This window comes from Haliotis cracherodii, unplaced genomic scaffold, assembly GCF_022045235.1.
Source record: "Haliotis cracherodii isolate W230 unplaced genomic scaffold, xgHalCrac1.p SCAF_18, whole genome shotgun sequence".
Taxonomy (NCBI): Eukaryota; Metazoa; Mollusca; class Gastropoda; order Lepetellida; family Haliotidae; genus Haliotis; species Haliotis cracherodii.
Genome location: NW_027266273.1, coordinates 9,670,080 through 9,692,591, shown reverse-complemented (window position 1 = coordinate 9,692,591; position 22,512 = coordinate 9,670,080). Strand labels below are relative to the sequence as shown.

Below are 22,512 nucleotides of genomic sequence, written 5' to 3'. Positions count from 1 at the left end.
GGTTTATGTAAAAATAGGGCAATGGCTCGGATATCATTTATTGTCACTGATGCGTCAAATTTGGAAATGTTTTTCACTTTATACACACCTCATACAAATTAATGTTGGCCAGTGATTTTAAAGAGGTGTTAAGACTCAAACAAAATTGGCATTCATAGCAATTTTGATTTATATCATTCAAAACCAATTCGAACTTTGTCTGCTAAGTTATAAACTGCTGGGCAGAATAAGGTACACACTTGAAAACTGGATTGTGACAAGAGATATCAGGCTATATCAAAGCCTAGATGAAAAGGCTAGTGGACGCTCTTGCCTCGGGAAGATGATGCATCACCATCCAATAACCATTTTTGGTATCTGTTAAAGTTTTAGCCACAATCAAACATGGGTGTTTACTTTCTTTTGCCCGGCAGTTTATGGATCAAGTATGTGCTAAGTCCGAAACATTGCCCCACAGTCACACATCTTCCCTAGGCAAGCGTGTGCCGCTAGCCTCTTCCAAAGTGGATACAAGACTTTGATGAAAAGACTAGTGGACGCTCTTGCCTCGGGAACATGACTTTCACAGGGCAAGTAATCCTGCATCTTTCCCATGGCCATGCTCCACAAAGCAATCTGGCCGCTAAAACGATCGTAACTGCCATACTTTAATAATGGCTTATGTTAGTCGAGAGCCAATATCATCGTGACCCCTGTTCTACAAATAACCGCCTCCGTGGTCTAGTGGTAGAGCGTCCGCCCGGAGAGCGGAAGGTCCGGGGTTCGATCCCCGGCCGCGTCATACCAAAAGCCGTTAGCTAAAACAAGGACTGGTCGGCTCGGAGTCAGTATACTGTGTCTGAGTGGGGTATTCATGTTAAAACTGCGGCATGGTATCTCAGTGAGCTAGCACTATAAATCGGCATCAGTCCGGACTAGTACAAGCAGTTACACACACACGTGCATGCACGTCGCTATATAAGTGCAATAATCTTGGACGCGACGTTAAACCCAAGTTCACCTAACCTCACCTTTTCTACAAAGCGATCTTAGTGCTGAGGCTACTGAAAGTCCATGTAAGAGTATGAGAGTTACGTCAATCGTAGACTATGAACCCGGGTCTTCGACGTGACGAGCGGACGCTTTAACCACTAGGCTACGCGACCGCCCCTAAACTTTTAGAAATCGTTATGGAAGTTAACATATATTTTCCTGTGGATGAGAATGTGAATTGGTTCATGTCAGCACTTGCATGTTCTGGAATTATAACGAAACCATGTATAGAGGTGAAGGTGTCCAAAATATTGGAAGCGTTTCTTAACTATTGGAGTGAGTGAGTGAGTATGGTTTAACGCCGCTTTTAACAGTATTCCAGTTATATCGCGGCGTGTCAGCTTCATGTGGGAGGAAAGCGCGAAATGATGCAGGTCTCAGACGTTTACCACTTCGGTGAAACCCACGAGCACGGGTATGGTGCTGACAAACCTAGAAACCGAATCGGGGCGAACCGGGATTCGAACCCACAATCATAGGTTTCTGGCGTGCCCAAGGGACGCAACTCTGCACAGCGAATCGCGGCGTCTTAGACGAGTGGGCCACCCGTAGTTAAGGAACTACTGGAACTTGAGCGAGTCTTTGCTCCAACCTGCTTTTCTTGGGAGATGTAGGTAAAGACAGTACAGGTATATGGTCTTTGTCACAGACTTGCTCATAACTCAAAATGTAAAAAGACTGAATATGTCATTTGATCATGACTGATATTTTTCATACCAATAATATGTTTTTTGTAATATTTCGTTTTATCTCTCAGCACTCATTGACTATGGATACCGACGCGGATGTGACATAAAACATGGACATATATATCACTGAAACACATACACATTTGTAATTTGATCTAAATTCCAACTGATCCGACACAAGTGTCATTATAAATACAGAACATTCCATCAGTCATGGATTTGTCATGAGTACAGTCGGGAGCCTCTCGTGGCAGCTGTTGCTTTCGTACGCCATGTTGGTCGTCGCAACCTCCAGGCTTCTTCTATTCTGCTGCAAATGTGACCGAGCTTATTCCCTGAAACGCGTCTACCGACAACAGGTGGCGTCGATCGCGTGTTGACTAGGTGGATGAATATTTTTATTCACAGCGCAGCGGCTCATCGACTGAAGGAGGGTTCACTCGCTCAGGCACAGGATACAAGGTAAGGTTATTTGAGGGGGCTTTTACTCGGATTTTTTGTGGAAAAAGGGCATTTTCAGCTTACATGTTAGGGATTTCATGTAGAATGCATCTTACATTATACCCGTGTAACGAATGCTGCCATTTATCATCTCAGAAGAAGCTAATGTGCGTTGTTAGTTTGGTCTCATTTGTCAATAACTTGATTGATCGTCAGCTTGGGGTTTGCTTCGCGCAAAGGACTGTTGGGGATATCATTCGTCTGGAGACCAGCATTAACACAGTGGACACACATATACAAAAATATACGTATAAACGCTTAGCACCCACCTAGCCGTGGCAGTTAAAACAATACTAATATACTGCCAGGCAAAAGAAAGTATACATTTGAAAATTGGATTTGACATAAAAATAATAAACGTTATCAAAACGTTATAAGGCTGAAAACTATCGCCGAAACACTGCAAACGTAAGTCGAATAAGCATTTGTGTTTGTTCATTTTAGCCAGCTTCAAACATGGGTGTAAACTTTCTTTTACCCGTCAGTACGAGTATGTATCCAAGAGACTCGGTTCAAATACTCACGGGTCAGGGAATTGACAAGAGACGCTTATTGTTCAGAAATAGAGAGTCATTTGTGGTGAGTCATCAAGGAACATGGAAATCTGAATTACTGTAGCACAGCATCTTCAGATAAATGACGTAACAATGACTATGAATCACTGTAGCACAGCATCTTCAGATAAATGACGTAACAATGACTATGAATCACTGTAGCACAGCATCTTCAGATAAATGACGTAACAATGACTATGAATCACTGTAGCACAGCATCTTCGGATAAATGACGTAACAATGACTATGAATCACTGTAGCACAGCATCTTCGGATAAATGACGTAACAATGACTATGAATCACTGTAGCACAGCATCTTCGGATAAATGACGTAACAATGACTATGAATCACTGTAGCACAGCATCTTCAGATAAATGACGTAACAATGACTATGAATCATTGTAGCCCAACATCTTCAGATAAATGACGTAACAATGACTATGAATCACTGTAGCACAGCATCTTCAGGTCAATGACGAAACAATGACTATGAATCACTGTAGCACAGCATTGTCAAATAAATGACGTAACAATGACCATGAATCACTGTAGCACAGCATCGTCAAATAAATGACGTAACAATGACTATGAATCACTGTAACATAACATCGTCAAACAAATGACGTAACAATGACTATGAATCACTGTGGCACAACATATTGAAATAAATGACGTAACAATGACTATCCCAAGAAAAAGAGATACTCCTTTGAAAGGATATTTGCAAGGTACCACAGGATAAACATGAAGATCTTTTACCTTTATTTCCCAAAGAACAATTGAGCATTGTAATTGATGAGGACAAGCTCTAAAATACTACAGTACACACAAAATCACGTACAAGAAGCACACTAAACTGTCGGCCCAAAGACAGTATACATCCATGTTTGATGGTGTCTGGAAATGAAACAAAGAAATGGTTATTCGATGGTGATTTATTTTAACCGGGTATCATAGACGAAAGTGTATGCATCAGGTCAACGAGTATCTCACAACAGGCGACTATTTTCAACTTTATAACGTTGGTAATTATTTTGTCATATCTAATTTTCGAGTGTATAGTTTATTTTGTCCGGCAGTTGGGTTTACTTATATATTCAACAACATTACACACTGGTCTCTGTTTGTTCTACTCATCATCTAAATTATATTAAGATAACAGTTTGAACATAAATGTAATAAATGCATATAATTTGTCTTCAACACTATGTTACGCTATATGATCAAGTAAACAATAATATGTTTCCTTTATACAACAAAATAAAGAATATTTTTAACAAGATAACCTTTTGAAGATCACGATCAATTCCGTATTTGGTTTCTGGAAATCTGACAGCAACACTTAAATTTTCATTTTACAATTGTTTGACAAAGTATATAGCACTGGGAACCTTTCCACCATAGAAGGAAACTTATACCCCTTTCTAGACTAACATTTAGTCTCTGAAATCTTATATTACACAATATCCTTCTTGACTCTAAAAATTAAAAAAATCCCTATGCTGTGGAATAGAGCTAGCTTGAGCTGGCTAGACTTGCTTTTGTATGCATTTCTAGATTATTATTTTTTCATAAAATAAATATATTCCACGGTCATGGTGCAGGACTAACCCCTTTCACATGCGCTTCTATACACGTGACGCCGCGATATAACTGGAATACTGTTAAAAGCGGCGTTAAACCCAACTCACTCACTCACTCTATACACATGTGTGTATATGTGCATACGTGTGTAGAAATCCATACGTGAGTATACTTGTCATGTGAAGGCGTTTACTTATGTGTGTATATTTACACCAGGAGCAAATTTACATCATGTCTGGAGCAGGTGCAAATGTAAATGTAAATTTGCACTGGGTGTATGTGTTGCAATGTGAACTTTTATGTCAACGTAAGATGATGATCTAAATAATGTCTGTTCTTTTGCCAACACCAAACAAATTGTCAACAGTTGCTAACTTTTATGCGTATATACAGAGTTGAGCGGATGGTGTTTTCTTTTGGTTTCAAGGAGTCAAAACTTTGGGTACAAGTTAAATCAAACACACGTTGCTTCACGCGAAAACTGCCGGTGAAGTAACTCTCTTAACCTGTTTTGTGTTGAAAGTCGTGAACAGACTGACGAATATGTGTGCCTTACACAACTTACATTCTTAATTTACACACCTAACATGCTTTTCATGTATAGTTACATATGTGTAAAATTACTTACGTTAGTAAATGTTGTGTATGTGAAAGGGTATTAGTGAGGCAACAACAAACACATAATAAGGTCGTTTTATTTAAGTATTTTCAAGTATACCACAGACAATATTTCTTTACTTTATAGGCCATACAGTGAGAATTGTGTTTGATATTGAATGCCAGAAATATGATGTTTTGACGGGTGCTTTTTCATCTGGCACATTCTAAATAGTAAGTGTTTATGATTAAAAAAAACTCCAACAAAATGCTGTTTTCTTTTCAACTGGACGCAAAGAATTAGAATTTAGTCGACTATATACAGTACTATTATAATACTTGCCTTTGCAAATATGCAATTCTCTATTTTGACTTATGACTATATGTTCCCGTGTTTATTGTGAAGGCGAAGAATTGCCTTGCATGTGCATGTGTTTGTGACGGATGACGTTTGGGCAGGATTCGCTCACCTTTTCGCAAACACCTGGTATCATCACTAGTTCATAGTGACTCATAAAGACGTGTCCTTGATAAGTCGGAATCGTACAATGAACTCTGCTTCGAGCAGAGATTTCTTATGATAAAGGTAAGCGTTTTGTCGCTTTTATTTATTATGATTATAATGATGATTATGGTTATTACGCAGGGATGCAGGCTATGGCCTCAGGTTGTAACAACATATGTACAGCTCTTACATTTGCAATCAACAAAGCTGTTGGGGTGTTACGTTATCTGTCTGTTTCATCTCGTCCACTGTGTTATTATGCAAACTATGACAGGTGGCAGCCAGGAGTATTGATATGTTCACGATACGGCTTGTCCTCATACATCAAGGTCGGCCTATAACATATAGAAAGTAAACACTCCCACGTTGATACGGGGACGCCATTATTAATACAGGATGTTGGAATATTACTGTTATATTGGCCTCAGCGGAAAACAACAAATGAACAACTTTACATGCAAACACCTCAGCGTTTAGTAATCTGAAGATTTTTCTGACCCGATATGAATTGATCTTCAGCAATCCATGCTTGATGTAAGAGGCGACTATGCTTGTTGTAAGAGACGACTATGCTTGTCGTAAGAGACGACTAACGGGATCGGGTGGACAGGCTCGCTGACTTGTTTGATGCACGTCATCGTATCCCAATTGCGTAGAGAGTTGCTCACGATGCCAATCACTGAATTTTCTGGCCCAGACCCCATTATTTGCAGACTGCCGTCATATAGTTGGAATATTGCTGAGTGCGGCGGTTTTTGTTTCTGTGCCTGCGTGTAAGCGTGCATGCATGCATGGCGGCATGTATGCGTTCATGAGTGCGTGCGTGTATGCGCGCGCGCGTGCGTCCGTGTGTGTGTATGTATGTGTCCCTGTGTGTCTGTAAGTCTGTCTGTGTGTAGGGGAGATTTTGTACATAACCAGATTACTTATTATTTCAGCTTCAGATGTAAAACCTGATAATTTTTATTTAAAGCTTTGAACCTGAGTTTTTAGAAGAAAAACATCCAAGGCATTATCTATTTTTCTCATAGGTCTGAAACATAATTTTTTTTTTAGGAAAAGCATATTTTATTCGATAAAATCCCTCAGTCCCTTACACGTATTGCCTTCTCATTGTTCCCCCAGTACTATTTACATGTGTTAACTGACATAAGGTGCTTATATCTCCAACCAACGAGTCTTTATTTCCACATTTAGGTAAAGCTGTGGCATAATGTTGTTGAATCCGAATTTGACAGTATACCGAGCCATTATCTCCGTAGGTGCTGATATCGCCTAGCAGTTTTACAAACGAAGCAAATGATGCCTATTCACTTGTATCTAAAGCTGTTGCCATACGATGAGTCAGAAACACATGAACATAGATTAACCACAGCGCTTGGTGCAAACGGTTCTGCTGATTATACTATATAGTGCTCAAAGCTGCGTTTTATAACAACAGGGGAAAATATTTATACGTATTATGCATTGAACATGTATGTGGAGCTGGTAAAGGGCCAGTGTCATTTTACGGTCCATTCCAGAGTGAGTGAGTGAGTTGGAGATAACGGCGCTTTACTGACTGATAGTATTAACGTTACATCACGTAGTGTCAGCTAGCTCCTATCACAAATCAATGGGCGTTATCTGGCATCCAGCGCTTAGTACGGTACGGGTGCCTGGTTGCACTACAAGTCCTAGTAACTCAGTTGACCCCTGTCGTCTTGTTAAAGAGGGGGCACGGGTGGCCCAGTCGTCTAAGGCTCCGCGATTCGCTGTGCAGAGTTGCGTCCCTTGGGCACGCCAGAAACCTATGATTGTGGGTTCGAATCCCGGTTCGCCCCGATTATGTTTCTAGGTTTGTCAGCACCATACCCATGCTCGTGGGTTTCATCGAAGTCGTAAACGTCTGAGACCTGCATCACTTCGGGCTTTCCTCCCACATGAAGCTGACGCGCCATGATAAACTTAAATGCTGTAAAAAGCGGCGTTAAACACAACTCACTCACTATGAAGTCTCCTTGTGTGCGCTCTAGTGTACCTGAAAGCTGGTGCAGTGAAGACACCAAAGGCTGGATGTTCTGGAATATTGCTTGACATAAAGGGAAAGTTGACGTCATCCCTCTTGTCATACAGTATTTGGAATCATTTTTGTCTCGTGGGTTTCACCGAAGCGGTAAACGTCTGAGACCTGCATCACTTCGGGCTTTCCTCCCACATTAAGCTGACACGCCGCGATATACCTGGAAAGCGGCGTTAAACCCAACCCAACTCACTCTTGTTAACTCACTCTTGTTATGATTGTGTTTCAGAACAGGGCATTACATCATGTGCGGGCAGCCAGGATTGGTGGTGTTCTTCCTGACGCTCCTCACCCCCGTGGTCCTCATCATCACCGTGCTGCTAGGGGTGGCGGCACAACCCTCCCACCACCTCAACTGTAAGTAGCAATAGCACCCCCTTAGCACTCCGAGACAGACCAGGTTTTAATTTCATTAGTTTGAGTGAGTGAGTGAGTGAGTATGGTTTTACGCCACTTTTAGCAATATTCCAGTAATATCATGGCGGGGGAAATGGGCCAGAAATGGGCCTCACACATTGTACCCATGTCAGGAATCGAACCGGGTCTTCGGTGTGACGAGCGAACGCTTTACCCACTAGGCTACCCGACCACCCCTTGACGTAAGATGCGACGTACACTTGGATTGGTTGTATAATGAGGCGAGAGTGGTTTTGAAGAAATGATTTCGAATTTCGATTTTAGAGGATAAGCTGATGTACAACCAGTTACCCGGTACGTTTTGACTTGTGGTGGGTGGTCATGGTTTAAGCCCGCTTTGAACAATCACGGCCCATGGTATAGCATTAGCCACACATCCCTCCCAATGATGCCCTGATTTATTGTTTGAAATAATTTCATCACATATGCTTTGTGGGTTTGTCAAGAGAACTTACTGTTCTTATTAAAGCTATGTGAAAGCAAAGCATATGCAGATTGAAGACTTTGAGCACTTTCGTAAAATCAGTTAGCACAGTTTGATGCTGATAACTCGAGGAATGTGATCAAGATGAATTTGGGATTCCCACCCACGACCACCAGATCCTGGATAAACGTAGGGACGCAACTCTGCACAACAACTTTGAGTGCTTTAAACAACATGCACATATGTATATAAAGGAAGGGTAATCTTTTGATGAAACACTCACTCACTCACTCACTCACTCACTCACTCACTCACTCACTCACTCACTAACTCACTTGTCGACATAGTATATGCATGAAGCCTGGGCCATTGCTGAAATAGGCTTAAAATCAAGGTCACCTACTTATTCCGAAACGCACAGAATATATTCAACTTACAAACTGAGCAAGCCTGCGCCATAACGTGAAGGTGTATATTATACTACTCAAAATCAGTTAAGGAGCACCCGATGTCATGGCAGTTATTGCAACTCACAACCTTCTTAACTTGTTTTAAGTGCTATATTATATGTCCAGAATACCTGAATGGCAGATATAGATAATACATACCCCTAACACAAATACAGACAACCCAAAGAACAAAACGAAAGTCAGTGAGAGTGTTTTCAATGGGACCTGACATCGATAATCAGGTCCTTCTAACACCATGGTATTGTATTGATCTCCTCTTAACGTCCCTGGTAACACCTGTACTCTCACGAGACTCCGTCACAGCCGGTGAAGAAGAGAAATACATCATCCATACCATAGGTTAACAGCGAACTAGTGGCGCGTGATCAAACCCATATTGATGAGAGTTCTAGTTATTTTATTTGAATATTAAACGAAAAGAAATATTGCCATTAGTGTAATAAGCATAACGTTATTATGAAGAGAATACTGTTTGATCAAATATATTTCGTAATTGAGTTATGGAAGGATTTGATTATCTGAACATATCAAATCGATGTTTCACTCAAGTAACACTTTATGGTGGAACTTCTTTCAGCATGCCTGTTTGACATAACGGCTTTCAGAAGGGTACGGCCATTTAATATTTTTTAATAAATAATATTTTAAAGAAAAATCTGAAAAACAGTCATTCGTTTTCAGGTTTTACACACACGAACAGCATGTAAGATCAAAGAGAACATACATAATAAATAGAACGTTTGTCTTAACTTGTCAAACAAAATAAGCATCTCAGTAATTACATAAAACGTTTCGTTTATCCGGCCAATACAAAATTCATTGGGCGAAAAAGGTAATGTGGCGGTGACAAATAAATGAATGGATCACTGAAGTGATGACACCAGGTGTTCGAGAAAAAGGAAAGCATGTCAAACCCAAATATCCTCTTCTTTTCTTTTTGATAAAATTATTGTAAAGTAACACGACTAAGCAAATATATAACTCCAACATATTCTTTGTTGCAGTGGTGCCAGGTCTGTTCAATCGAGGGATTGCCAATGTCTCAGACACATATCACCTCGACATGTCGCCGGTAGACGGAACCTTTGCTTTGTGGGGTGTCATTTTTATATGGCAAATATGTTGGGTCATCTACTCCCTCACCGCGTTATGTCGTAAAACAGGAGACGGACGCGTTTACGACAGCCCAATTCTACTTCCGCCCGCGTTCTACGTCTCCTTCATCGTAAGCCTATGTCTGACGATGGGATGGTTGTTCCTCTGGGATCGCATGTTCCTCTCTCTTTCCCTGGTCGTGATGTTATTCGTCTCAACATTCCTTTACCTAACACTAGCTCTCTCCTACAACGCCTTGGAACGCCATATGCCACTTCTTTATGTTCAAGGAAGGAAAATCGACATCTGGTGTATCCGAATCCTGGTTCAAAATGGTATCGCCTTGTACGCCACGTGGACCACCATCGAATCCTTGCTTATTCTGGCAGTCGTTATGACGTATACATCTGTACCGGTAGTAGCGGAGGAGACGTCATCGACGGTCAGTCTGTCAATCCTTGCCGCCTTTATGCTGGTTTATGCTCTGACTGATTTTTTTGCTTTCGACAGATTCAGCCGATTCACTGTTACACCATACGTGGTGTTAATTGTCGCCTTCAGTGGTATGTTCGCTAACACTGCTGACACGTACAAAATGAACTCTATCTTCATCGTGGCTCTCTTGGCAACATCGGCTGTGGTCGCCCTCACCAAGATCTTCTTCATCTGTCTCAGACAGATAACCAAACAGTCGGATTCCGCCGAAACCACTGAGTTCCTCAGGGAACTGGACGAATCAAGACATCTTTTGAAATAAAAGAGCGAAAAACAACATGGGAGAATGAACGAGTGAGTTGATTTCCACGCCGTCTTCTTACAGTATTCCAGTTACATCACAGCGTGTCATCTTAATGTAGGAGGAAAGCCCGTCGAAGTGATACAGGTCTCAGACGTTTACCACTTTGATGAAACCCACGAGCACGGGTATAGTGCTGTCAAACGTAGAAACGTAATCGTGGCGAAACCTGAATTTGAACCCACAATCATAGTGTTTGGGCGTGATCAAGGGACGCACTTCTGCACAGCCAATTGCGGCGCCTTAGACGATTGGATTGCAAGTACCTTTCAACAAACAAGTACTTTATCATCACTATGGACGTTCAAGTGTGTTTCTGTACGACAGTTAGCAGGGAGAGCCTTCTAAGCAGATTCAGTCGCAAGAATAACCAATTGTTGCGTGCACTTTTCACTAGGTTGTGTCTGGTTGTATTCCTAAAGCATTTAGTCATTGAATTCAGAAACATTATGTTTTGTGCTCTGGGAAGGATGAGGTGAGGTGAGGTGAAATGGGGTTTAACGTCGCGTCCAAGATTATTGCACTTATATAGCGACGTGCATGCACGTGTGTGTGTGACTGCTTGTATTAGTCCGGACTGATGCCGATTTTATAGTGCTAGCTCACTGAGATACCATTCCGCAGTTTAACATACCCCACTCTGACACAGTATACTGACTCCGAGCCGACCAGTCCTTGTTTTAGTCCCTTAGTTCCGAGTGCCAGACAGGGCAACAACAAGTACCATCTTTTAACGTCTTTTAGTATGACGCGGTCGGGGATCGAACCCCGGACCTTCCCATCTCCGGGCGGACGCTCTACAACTAGACCACGGAGGCGGTCCTGGGAAGAATGACCGACCATTAATAGGAAGGCTAGGGACAGTTGTTAAAGTAGTATTTTCTTTTATCTTCTATTTCACCACCTCTTTTAGGACGTGTAAAACCTTAGGTAAGAATCGTGTTTCCAGGACATGTCTTAGCCCCCTGGATATCAAATGGTTCGTCACTTATTGCCATATGATATTTGTCATGTCTTGTCCACGGTGCAATTACATTGATGTTCTGGTCAGCTTAGAATATATGAAAGTTGCACCCATGTTTGTTTGATGGTGGCTAGGAATGAAACAAACAAGACATGGTTATTGGATGGTGATGTTTTTTTATGCGAGGTCATAGGCGATATGACATGCATCATTAGCATTACGCAACAGTAGACCCTTTTCAGCCTTGTTTGTTTGTTGTTGAACGCCGCACTCGGCAATATTCCAGCTATATTACGGCGGTCTGTAAACAATCGAGTCTGGACCAGACAATCCAGCGATTGACATCATGAGCATCGGGGGTGGTCGGGTAGCCTAGTGGTTAAAGCGTTCGCTCGTCACACCGAAGACCCGGGCTCGATTTTTGACATGGGTACAATGTGTGAAGCCCATTTCTGGTGTCCCCCGGGGTGATATTGCTGGAATATTGCTAAAACGGCGTAAAACCATACTCACTCACTCATGAGCATCGATCTACGCAACTTGGTGACATGCATCAGCCAAGTCAGCGAGCCTGACCACCCGACCCCGTTAGTCGCCTCTTGCGGTAAGCATAGTCGCCTTTTACGGCAAGCATGGGTTGTTGAAGACCTCGTCTAACTCGGATGTCCCCGGGTCTCACCCTAGTGACGTTTGTAAATTGTTGGTCATATCCAGTTTCCACGTATATACTCATTTTTGCTGGGCGGTTCATGACTGTGCGCATGTGTTCTCGTACAAACACGTGTATGTGCATGTTATACAAACACAGCACCCAAGCCTTAGGAGCAGGCGATGACACAGGTTTATCAATACAAGCAACTATCAGGCACAGCTGTCACGTAAACAGACAAATGAAACAACAGCATGCATGTAAATGAAGTAATCCCACACGGTCGTTGTAACAGATCTGTCAGTCCAACGAGACAATATAGATTATTCAAGACAACAGCATGCTGTCCCGACAATATGTATATCAGCTGGGACCAATCGTTGCCATCTACGGACAGATGTGTTGTATTTAGCGTGTCTGTTCATTGTTTTTAGTTTGAAACCTATGTTACCACTGTACGCATGATTTAAGTGTATGCTTCAAATATACTGTGCTAGTTTTATCTTGGATGTGGACATGGATCACAATAATATAATTATTATTAGTCATCAGTATCACTTGTTGGGTATATTCAATTAAGCATATGGTCAGGCCTTCCAACGAAAAACAGAAATGTGTATGTTATTTGTTTATTTTGCACACAAAAATAACGACTAGCAGGAACAGGAGTAGATTTTGCATTCTAAACTGTTCGTTCTTCTGAGACCGAGTCAACAATGTATTTAGAATACGATGATGAGCAAGCCAGCTGCTGTCTACTTTCAAATACTCCGTGTTATACTGTTATACACTGGAATACCAATGTATTTAATCAGAGACAAGCATCCTGGCTACAGTAGCATGTACACCTGCTACCAGTCCCTGTTGCCATGGAAACGATGTACATGTAATTGTGGATTGGACGCTTAAGAATGAGCGTATCTGTATTCATTTAACGTAATAATATGTACATTTTGTAAAGCTGTGTCTCTGCAAGTGAAATACTTATTTGTTTTAAGTTGATGACAATATGTGACTTATATTTACGCATTCTTCAAAACCGTACCAATGTTTATGTAAAATTTACAAACTTGTGATTAAAATGTGGGGCTGTAGTGTGTGTCGTTAGATTTATGCCATCACCGTATATTGACATACAATGAAAACGCATAGGCAACTAACTAACTAACTAACTAACTAACTAACTAACTAACTAACTAACGGTTTTAGCAGTAAATATTTACTCGCAAAGAATGATGACAGTGTGACACAATGTTGTTGTGTTTGATTAGCTCATGCCTAAAAATACAGAACAGTTAAATTAGATTTTTATGACCATCTTCACAAATGTTACAAAAATTCGACTTTGCGTTTTCAAGGTGTTTCAGTATAGCTGTAGTCCTGTATATACTCGTACTATTGTGAAACAGCACTACGAACGCATGCACTTATCGCCAAACTGCATATGGCCGTAGAATCAAGTTACACTCACGGGAAACCTCATCCCCGCTTCGCCGTAGTGTATTTATTCAGCATTAGTTATGTTGTGCTTTATACGAGTACCTAGGTGTAATATTTTAACCATATACTTTATGTGGCATGCGTGTACAAATTAAAAGGACACACTGGATTAAAGAATTACATATATCATGTTCTATCTTGTTCCCTTTTTTTCAATTCACATTTCCTTCTGAATCTGGAACTGGGAACATATTGACAAGAAAGACACAATTTTTATGGATAACAACTTCTTTAATACTGTAAAAGGCGACGTTTCGGTATAGATCCTTATACCTTGCTTGACAACGGTATAAGGATCTATACCGAAACGTCGCCTTTACAGTAATTAAAGAAGTTGTTATCCATAAAAATTGTGTCTACCTTGTCATCCGTCAACTTCTAAGTAATGCCTATCAAACAATTTGGGAACATATTTGCATACCAAGCAGAAAGCAGTGCATCTCTGGTGCCCGCTTTCGTTTTGTATGCCATGATGCACCTGTAGCACATGTTTTGAGGTACACTGCAGTACAACCGAGCATTTTACAAATATTTCAAAGAGCGTCCAACTGACTTGCCTTGGCATGTGTTTATGACAGGAGCCATCGATGGGGCAGGATAAGCTCACCTTTTCGCGAACAAACGATATCATCACTATTTAATTGTGATTCATGAACGGATGCTTGTTCAATGACATTGTGATGGTGTTTTTTTTTTCTTTGCTTTAATTTATTTTTTTGTTGTCTTAATTTCATTTATATGTTGAAAAACTGTAAGACAGCAGAATCTCGAATCTTGACTCGGTCTTGTTAGTCGCCCCTTACGACATGCACAGTCGCTCTTTACGCCAAGCATGTGTTGCTGAATGTATGATAAAATGAATATTACTTCTATTGTAATCTGTTATTGTGGCCTGCCTTTATGGTCTGTGATTGTAATCTGTTTTTCAGTCCTGTACTTGTGGTCCATGCGTGGTTGTTATGTGTTATTGTAGCCTGTCCTTGTGATATGTGATTGTAATCTGTTATCTGATATTATATGTTAAGGTGCTCAAAGGATTTGATGCTCATCGCGAGGTAAGGCCCTTTTTATGACAGTAGACATCATGATTGTCGATCATATCGTCATCACTTGTCGCCGCCATTTGTTCGAAGCAAATGCAAATAATACGGGAGGTGGAATCTGATTGGTCAATAGGAGGGACATAGAAGGGACATAACTCGTAATAGCGACTGGTGGCTCTACGATTGAGCCTCAAAATTCCAGCCTTGTTCGGAAAGGGTGGAAACGACGTTTTTAGTCATAGCTGGAATATTGACGAGTGCGGCGTTCAACAACAAACAAACAAAACATGGAAGAACGGCCATTGCAACCACAGTTCAGTTCTAACACCGACATCAAGGGTTGTAATCTTCACAATAACATATTGTGAGGGGCATTGTCTCACTTTCTACATTTAATTGTTTTGATAGATAGGACTTTGTTTGTTTCCAGGTTGCCACCATAGCAGGAACATTATGGAGAGTCAAGCGTTAAAATTAAAGGTCGTGATGGCGAAAGCGCGAGAAAGAGATTATGCTCCAAACAATAGTGTATAACTTCCCGTCACATAATACATAATCAAAGTAAATTGTCCCGCAGTGCTGGTTGTCTTCAGATATCACCAGTCAAAAAGAGCACTGCTGACGTATGACACAACCATCCCTGTGTAGCGAAATGGTGTTAACAAGTACACACAGTGCAGCAAATTAAACATTTTCATTCAATGCATATACAAAAGCAAAATACATGCCTTTGACGTTGGACAGATCGATCAGGAATTAAGGTTTCATATTTGGATGAAAAATTCAGTTGTGTACAATGGCGTATGTACTATCTCAGGCTGCATCCAGCAAAGGCAACATTCTCTGTACACCAGCAGCACCGCTAATTCTTCTCGTTTGTGCACATGCAGTTGACAGTGCACTTTTGTTGTCTGTATGGACATTATAAAAATACGTCCTTTTTTAAACCTACATGTTTTGTATGTGTGTTATAAACGCTGCTATATCCCAGGTGTATGGTGAAAATATTTGAGTGTGGACAAGACATTCTAGTGATTGATATTATGAGCAACGATGACACGCTATTAGGTCACTTGATCTGAGGGTTAAACCCCTTTGAACGGCGTTTCAGATTTTAATATATTATGGCGAAACCATGGGAGTGTTTATGGACGACGGGCTAGTGATCCAAATCAAGGAGATTCGGAGATTTGAACCATTGAACATCGGATCCTGGATGACAAAGGGACGCAAATCTTGGCCATCTGTACTAGCAGGTTGGATATAAACGTATGTCATTCACACTGAAAGCATGAGACACGTGAACAATATAACGATTCAATGTTTAGAAAAAAATGTTTATTGAGATGATATGTGAAATATATACACTAATGATATGACAACGTTAGAATGGCTGGATACTACCGTCAAACTAAGACGCTTATTTTACCGGCCACGAACATCCAATGTTACAGTGACCTGCCTGAAGTGATGCAGGTCCTAGACGCGAACCATTTTGGTGGAACCCACAAGCACTGGTATAGTGCCGACAAAGCTAAAAACATAATCAAGGCGAAACAGGATTCGAACCCATAATGCCAAATGGGATCAACTTTGCACAACGAATTGCTACGCCGTAGACGACTGGGGCACCCGTATACGACTTTAAAATATGAATCTCGGCGATATCTAAACCACCCATTTAAGGAAATAGACTTCATGACATCTGGTTCTCTCTCTGCCGTCGTAAACAGATGTGAACCTGCAGGCGGGATAGACCACGTTGTTGTGTGTCCAGAATATCCTGTAGCCGAGGTTGTACAAGTCACGGAGGACGTTCAACCGGGCAATGTACCTGGACCTTTCCTCTTTACCAAATACGTGGAACTCCAACGACAACTGCTTCACTCCCTCGAGGCCGTTGGAGTTGAACGCGTGTCTCAGAGATTCCCATTCAGAGTCTTCGATGTCAATCTTCATGTAGTCGATTACTCCCTGGAAATGTAAGCACAAGTTTATTTACTGCCAATAACTTTATCAATCAGTTAATAAGACGCGAGTGTGGTTTCGTACCGCTTTTAACATTAGCTGAATCACGATAGAGAACACTGGGAGTCTGTCTTGCACATGTGATGAGTGAGTGAACGAGTGAGTAAAGTGTATTATCACAGCGTGTCAATTTGGTGCAGGACGAAAGCCTGAAATAATTCAGGTCTTGGACGTTATCACTTTTGTGAAACCCAAGAACACGGGTATGGTGCTGACAAACCAAGAAAAAAAATCACCAGGCGAATTGAGATTCGATCGCACAATAATAAGCTTCTGGCGTGCTGAAGAGAACTCTGAGAGAAAGCCATACACGACTAGGTTTCTGCATTTTAATACAAATATACTATTCAAAAGAGGAAACGTATAACCCGTATTTGCTGAGAAAATATATATAACATGAATAACTTGGTAGGAAATGAACTTGAGTACATGAAATTTTACATCCGTTTAGGAGAGATCAATGTCTATACAATGATGTTAATAACTTGAGGTAAGACATTCACAATATTCCCCAAACGTGAATGGAGTAACAATATCTGTTGTGCCCACCACGTGCACCTATAACAGTTCTCACACGCCTTGTCATGGACTGGATGAGACGCTGGATAACGGCCTTGGGAATCCTCCGCCACTACTCCTGCAGAAATGCAGCTAGTGCCTGGAAAGTTTGGGGTTGATGTTGACGCTGACGGAGACGGTGATCAAGTTCATCCCACAGGTGCTCTATTGGGTTAAGATCCGGGGAACGGGACGGCCAGGGGAGCACATTGATATTGTAAGCAGCGAGAAAGGTCATTGTGACACGTGCCTTGTGGGGCCGGGCGTTGTCCTGCTGGAAAATCTCACGTTGGACGTCAATGGCTGGCAGGAGGTATGGTAGCAGGATGGCGTCTCTGTAGCGTACAGCCGTCAGGTTTCCCTGGACGGTACGATCAGTGTAGGATCTAGCCGCCCACATCATCACACTCCCTCCACCAAATCTGTCCACTTGACGCACGCAGTTAGGGGCATAACGTTCATGAGCATGTCTGTAGACCCGGTTCCTACCATCACGTCTCTGCAATAGGAATCTGGACTCATCGTAAAACCAAATGCGTCGCCAGTTGCGAAGGTTCCAGGCAGTCACGTTGTTACACAACGGAGACGATGAGCACGATGGTGAGGACGTAGCACGTTCCCGACGTAGGGTCTCCTGGCTCTCAGTCCATGTTCTCTCAGCCTGTTCCGTACAGTCTGGCCTATTATCCACCAAAGTCCTTGCACCCTGGCTGCAGTGCTCACACCCGTAGCAGTACGGTCACGCAAATGGAGGACCCGGATGTAGCGATCCTGGGCTGGTGTGGTGACTCTAGGTCTTCCTGTACGGGGACTGTCATTTGTTGTGCCTGTTTGGTTGTAGCGAGCTGCAAGCCGTGATATTTTGCTTTGGCTAACATTCAGACGTCGGGAAACAGAAGATTGGGACTCTCCAGCCTGCAGTCTTCCAATGGCGATGTTCCTTGTGGCAGCATCAAGACGTGGCATGTTCATTTGGCTTAGAAACACCTTCTGAACGAATGCCTATTTCCGAAAGCAAGCATGCTTTTTATTGCCAAACACTGCATGCTTTTCTGCCCAATTTCAACGTGCAAGATGCCACTTGTTGCATTGTGGCGATGCATTTCTTACTCATTCTAAACAATTCACATCAAAGTCAACATTTTCAAGCAAAATCGATTTGTTGCAAACGGAAGCGTGTCAATTGATGCTCTTACCAATATCAATCACTGGATTTTCTAACCCAGATTCACATGCCGCTGTCTTTTAGCACAAATATGACTGAGTGCTGTGTTAAACAAACAAACCAAACCAAAGAAAACGACCCGTGAAGATTGCGGTGTAGAATAGGTCTTCAGCAACCCATGCTTGCTGTAAAAGGTGACTATGCTTGTCGTAAAAGGCGACTAACGGGATCGGGTGGTCAGGGTCGCTGACTTGGTTGATGCATGTCATCGATCCCAATTGCGTGGGTCGATGCTCATGATATTAATCACTGGATTGTCTGGTCCAGACTCGATTATTTACATACCGCCGTCATATAGCTGGAATATTGCTGAGTGCGGCGTTAAACAACAAACCAACCAACCAACCAAAGAAAACCCGTATAATTCTTACATCAGCATGTTTGAGACTTTGTCTGATGGAGACCATCGTCTTCATTGGCCACTGCATCTTCCCTTTACCATCACGGTCCGACAAACCAAGGTTGTGGAAGTGGACACGCCTGCCTCTCAGATGGTCTTGTTGCTTCATGCTATAATATCACAAAAGAAACATGTTGATTACTTGTTGTAATATTGTAATATTGGCATCCTGGTCCTTACACATTAAATATATTGTATGCATTACTGAATTTAACAGAAGGAATATATTACAGCAATATTTCACTGCGTGTGTGAGAGGAGCCTGTCGTCTCTTGTTCGAACTTGGAGCAGGTGAACCACACACACTACAGCTGGTGTAGCAATAGATGACGCTTCACTGTACCTAAGCCCTCCGATATATATACAAAAACATGCGAGTGTGAGTATGATTTTACGCCGCCTTTAGCAATGTCACGGTGGGGGACACTGAATTGGGCTTCACACATTTTACATATGTGGGGAATCGAACCCGGGTCTTCGGCGTAACGAGCGAACGCTTTTACCACTAGATTATCCCACCTCCCCTATCTATAAACATCACACCTAGAGCTATCATTACTTGTAGATATACATCCCTGAACAAACACACCAACAGTAGTGTGTATATCTCAGAGTGTTGTATATCTCGCAGAACCAAACCCTGAACAGAGGTGAAAATGTTACAGTTTTCTGTGATGGGAGTCGGGCACTTACCTGGGATCAAAAGCGTGCACTTCACAACCGAAGGTGCTAGCGACGTCGTCGTCAAAGCTGAAGTCGTTGTCAATGCTGAAATATTTAATTTAGAAAGAAATATATATAACAATACAGTTTTGTCCAAATATACTTGATGCTCAATCCTTACCATGTTCGGTCACTGGTAGTCAATGTGAAGTTTATTACTAATGAAAATGTATTGGCATTTTATCAGAATTACAAAACACGTGTGTAGTACTGACCCGAATGAGTAGACAAGGCAGTTCTCTTTCTTTGGCTTGTAATGTCCATCCAGACAGACGTCCCAGCCGCCAGCTTGAATGTTGCCCATCCTAATCTTGTCTCGGCACAACACTTGGATGTTGGTCAGAAAACTGAAATACAGCACAACACGTGAATATTGTTTAGGTAACTGAAATGCGCCTTGGCACTGAAATACGACACAACACGTGGGGGTTGGTAAGAAAACTGAAATACGACACAACACGTGAATATTGTTTAGGTAACTGAAATGCGCCACAGCACTGAAATACGACACAACACGTCGAGGTTGGTTAGAAAACTGAAATACAGCACAACATGTGGAGATTGGTTAGAAAACTGAAACACGGCACAACACGTGGGTATTGGTTAGAAAACTGAATAAGCACAACACGTGCACGTTGGTTAGATAAATGAAATATGGCACAACACGTGGGTACTAGTAAGAAAACTTAAATACGACACAATACGTGGAGGATGGTTAGAAAACTGCAATACGGCATAACACGTGGGTATTGGTTACAAAACTGAAATACGGCACAACACGTGAATATTGGTTAGAAAACTAAAATACGGCACAACACGTGGATGTAGTTAGAAAACTGAAATTATGCACAACACGTGGGTATTGGTTAGAAAACTGAATAAGCCCAAAACATGCACGTTGGTTAGATAACTGAAAAATGGCACAATACGTGGGTACTGGTTAGATAAGCGAAATACAGCACAGCACATGAATGTTTTCTAAATAACTTAAATACGACAACACGAGCACCTTGGTTAGAAAACTGAAATACGTCAAAACACGTGCATATTGTTAAATTAGTTATAACACAAAATACCTACTCGTTATAAAGAGTTGCCAGTTGTTTGTTGGTCATGACCTGGAGCTTGTCGTCCATGGGGATGGGATGGGCGGCCTCACCGTCATCCGTCACCACTGGTGACCCGACGGACGGCTTCTTCGTTGTCACAACCTGTCAACAAAAATGAAACAGTCATTGTAAGATCATGATCAACTCGCTCAAAATGTACATTCCACAAACACTGTACACATATTCCAAAAGAAGAAGAAGCGAAAATGTGTCAAGAGGTTTCCATGCCAAACAGAAACAACAACATTATTTGAAAAATATTATGTCACAAAAAAATATCCACAAGACTGTATGACAAGGGGGATGACTTCAATTTGCCATTCGTCAACTTTCCCTTTATGTCGAACACTATTCCAACTTCTCCAGCCTTTGGTGTCTACATTTCACAACGTCTGTGGTACAACCGAGGATGCACTTTCTACGATTTCAGCGATGTTTAAGGGTTACATGAAATTTGTGGAACCCAGCCGAGAAACCCTGCACGTTTCCTGTTTCATTCCTTATCGGCCTTCGGTCTCAGAGGGTAGTTTGCACATTGACTACGCATGAATTTCGCTAAATATCCTGTATATGACGATACACGTAAGCAGAAGGGGAATTCCCTCGACTGCAATATTGGGATTCTCTGACATTCCGTAGAAGTCCGCTTCGGTGGGCGTGGCAATGAATGCAATAGCACGTGACCAATCAGAATACAGAAATTACAACGAAAATTTCTTAATTTGGTAGTGAGTCATAGACACATGCTCATGATATTGCCGGAATCAAACAATGGATTCTGTTTTTAGCAGACTTTTTATGATTATATTTTGTCGCTCTTATTCACTCACCTGAGCATTGGACTTGAGTCCACTCCTGACTTGTAGATCCAGAACCATTGGCTGTTGTGGTGTGGTCCTGGTTGCAATATATAGCAGTACTGCGGATACTGTGAAGGCAGCAAGTATGGAATAATAGTGCGTCATATTCATCCTTAAACCTGCAAAACGTTCATGCATCGGGAGACGAAAGTTTCAGGTGAGCTCTATCCAGAGGCCAAGAGCTGTAAAAGAAAGTGTGAAATGGTTCGTTAAAGCTCTGCAGTTTTGCATGCGACGGATGCCACCGATATATTTGATTTAATATCATAGATACAAATATGAAAGTTTGGAGCTCGATTGTCACATGTCGTTGTCGCTGTACAAAGGCATTGAAAACTGTTCACTGTCATGTCACATAAGGCCACAAGGTTGTGCTGAACTCAGTGACAGCCCCGGGCTGCAATCACGGCTCTGCATCTCCTCGGCACTGACTGCATAAGTGTACGTATTCTGTCCTGCGGAATTCTGCGAAATTCTGCTTATAACGCGTTGGCCGTTTGGGAGTGTTTGCGGCGTGTTCTGACGTTGACGTACACGTCGATTGAGTTCATCCCAGAGGTGTTCGATTTGGTTGAGATCTGGAGATCTCGACAGCCAGGGCAAAACGTTGATGTTGGCATTATGGAGGGAGTCTACCGTGACACGAGCTGTGTGCGGTGAAGAATTTGATTCATGTAGCGATTTGCTGTCAAATTTCCCTGAACCACAACCAAGTCAAATCTCGT

General features: G+C 41.9%; 2 protein-coding genes across 2 annotated transcripts; one reads left to right on the top strand and one right to left on the bottom strand.

Moving 5' to 3' along the window:
* The first annotated feature begins 2,094 nt into the window (after nucleotides 1–2,094).
* On the top strand, nucleotides 2,095–13,286 carry LOC139465756 (uncharacterized). The gene is made up of 3 exons (XM_071247616.1): nucleotides 2,095–2,183; nucleotides 7,756–7,883; nucleotides 9,842–13,286. The coding sequence occupies exons 1-3, from the start codon at nucleotides 2,110–2,112 to the stop codon at nucleotides 10,687–10,689; spliced, it is 1,050 nt and encodes a 349-aa protein (XP_071103717.1). The 5' UTR covers nucleotides 2,095–2,109; the 3' UTR covers nucleotides 10,690–13,286.
* A 3,266-nt stretch (nucleotides 13,287–16,552) lies between these two features.
* On the bottom strand, nucleotides 16,553–21,925 carry LOC139465243 (probable methyltransferase-like protein 24). The gene is made up of 6 exons (XM_071246916.1): nucleotides 21,758–21,925; nucleotides 20,899–21,029; nucleotides 20,034–20,165; nucleotides 19,789–19,863; nucleotides 19,067–19,205; nucleotides 16,553–16,858 (listed from the first exon to the last, which is right to left on the bottom strand). Exons 1-6 carry the CDS (start codon nucleotides 21,923–21,925, stop codon nucleotides 16,553–16,555), a joined length of 951 nt encoding a protein of 316 aa, XP_071103017.1.
* Between the last annotated feature and the right edge of the window lie 587 nt (nucleotides 21,926–22,512).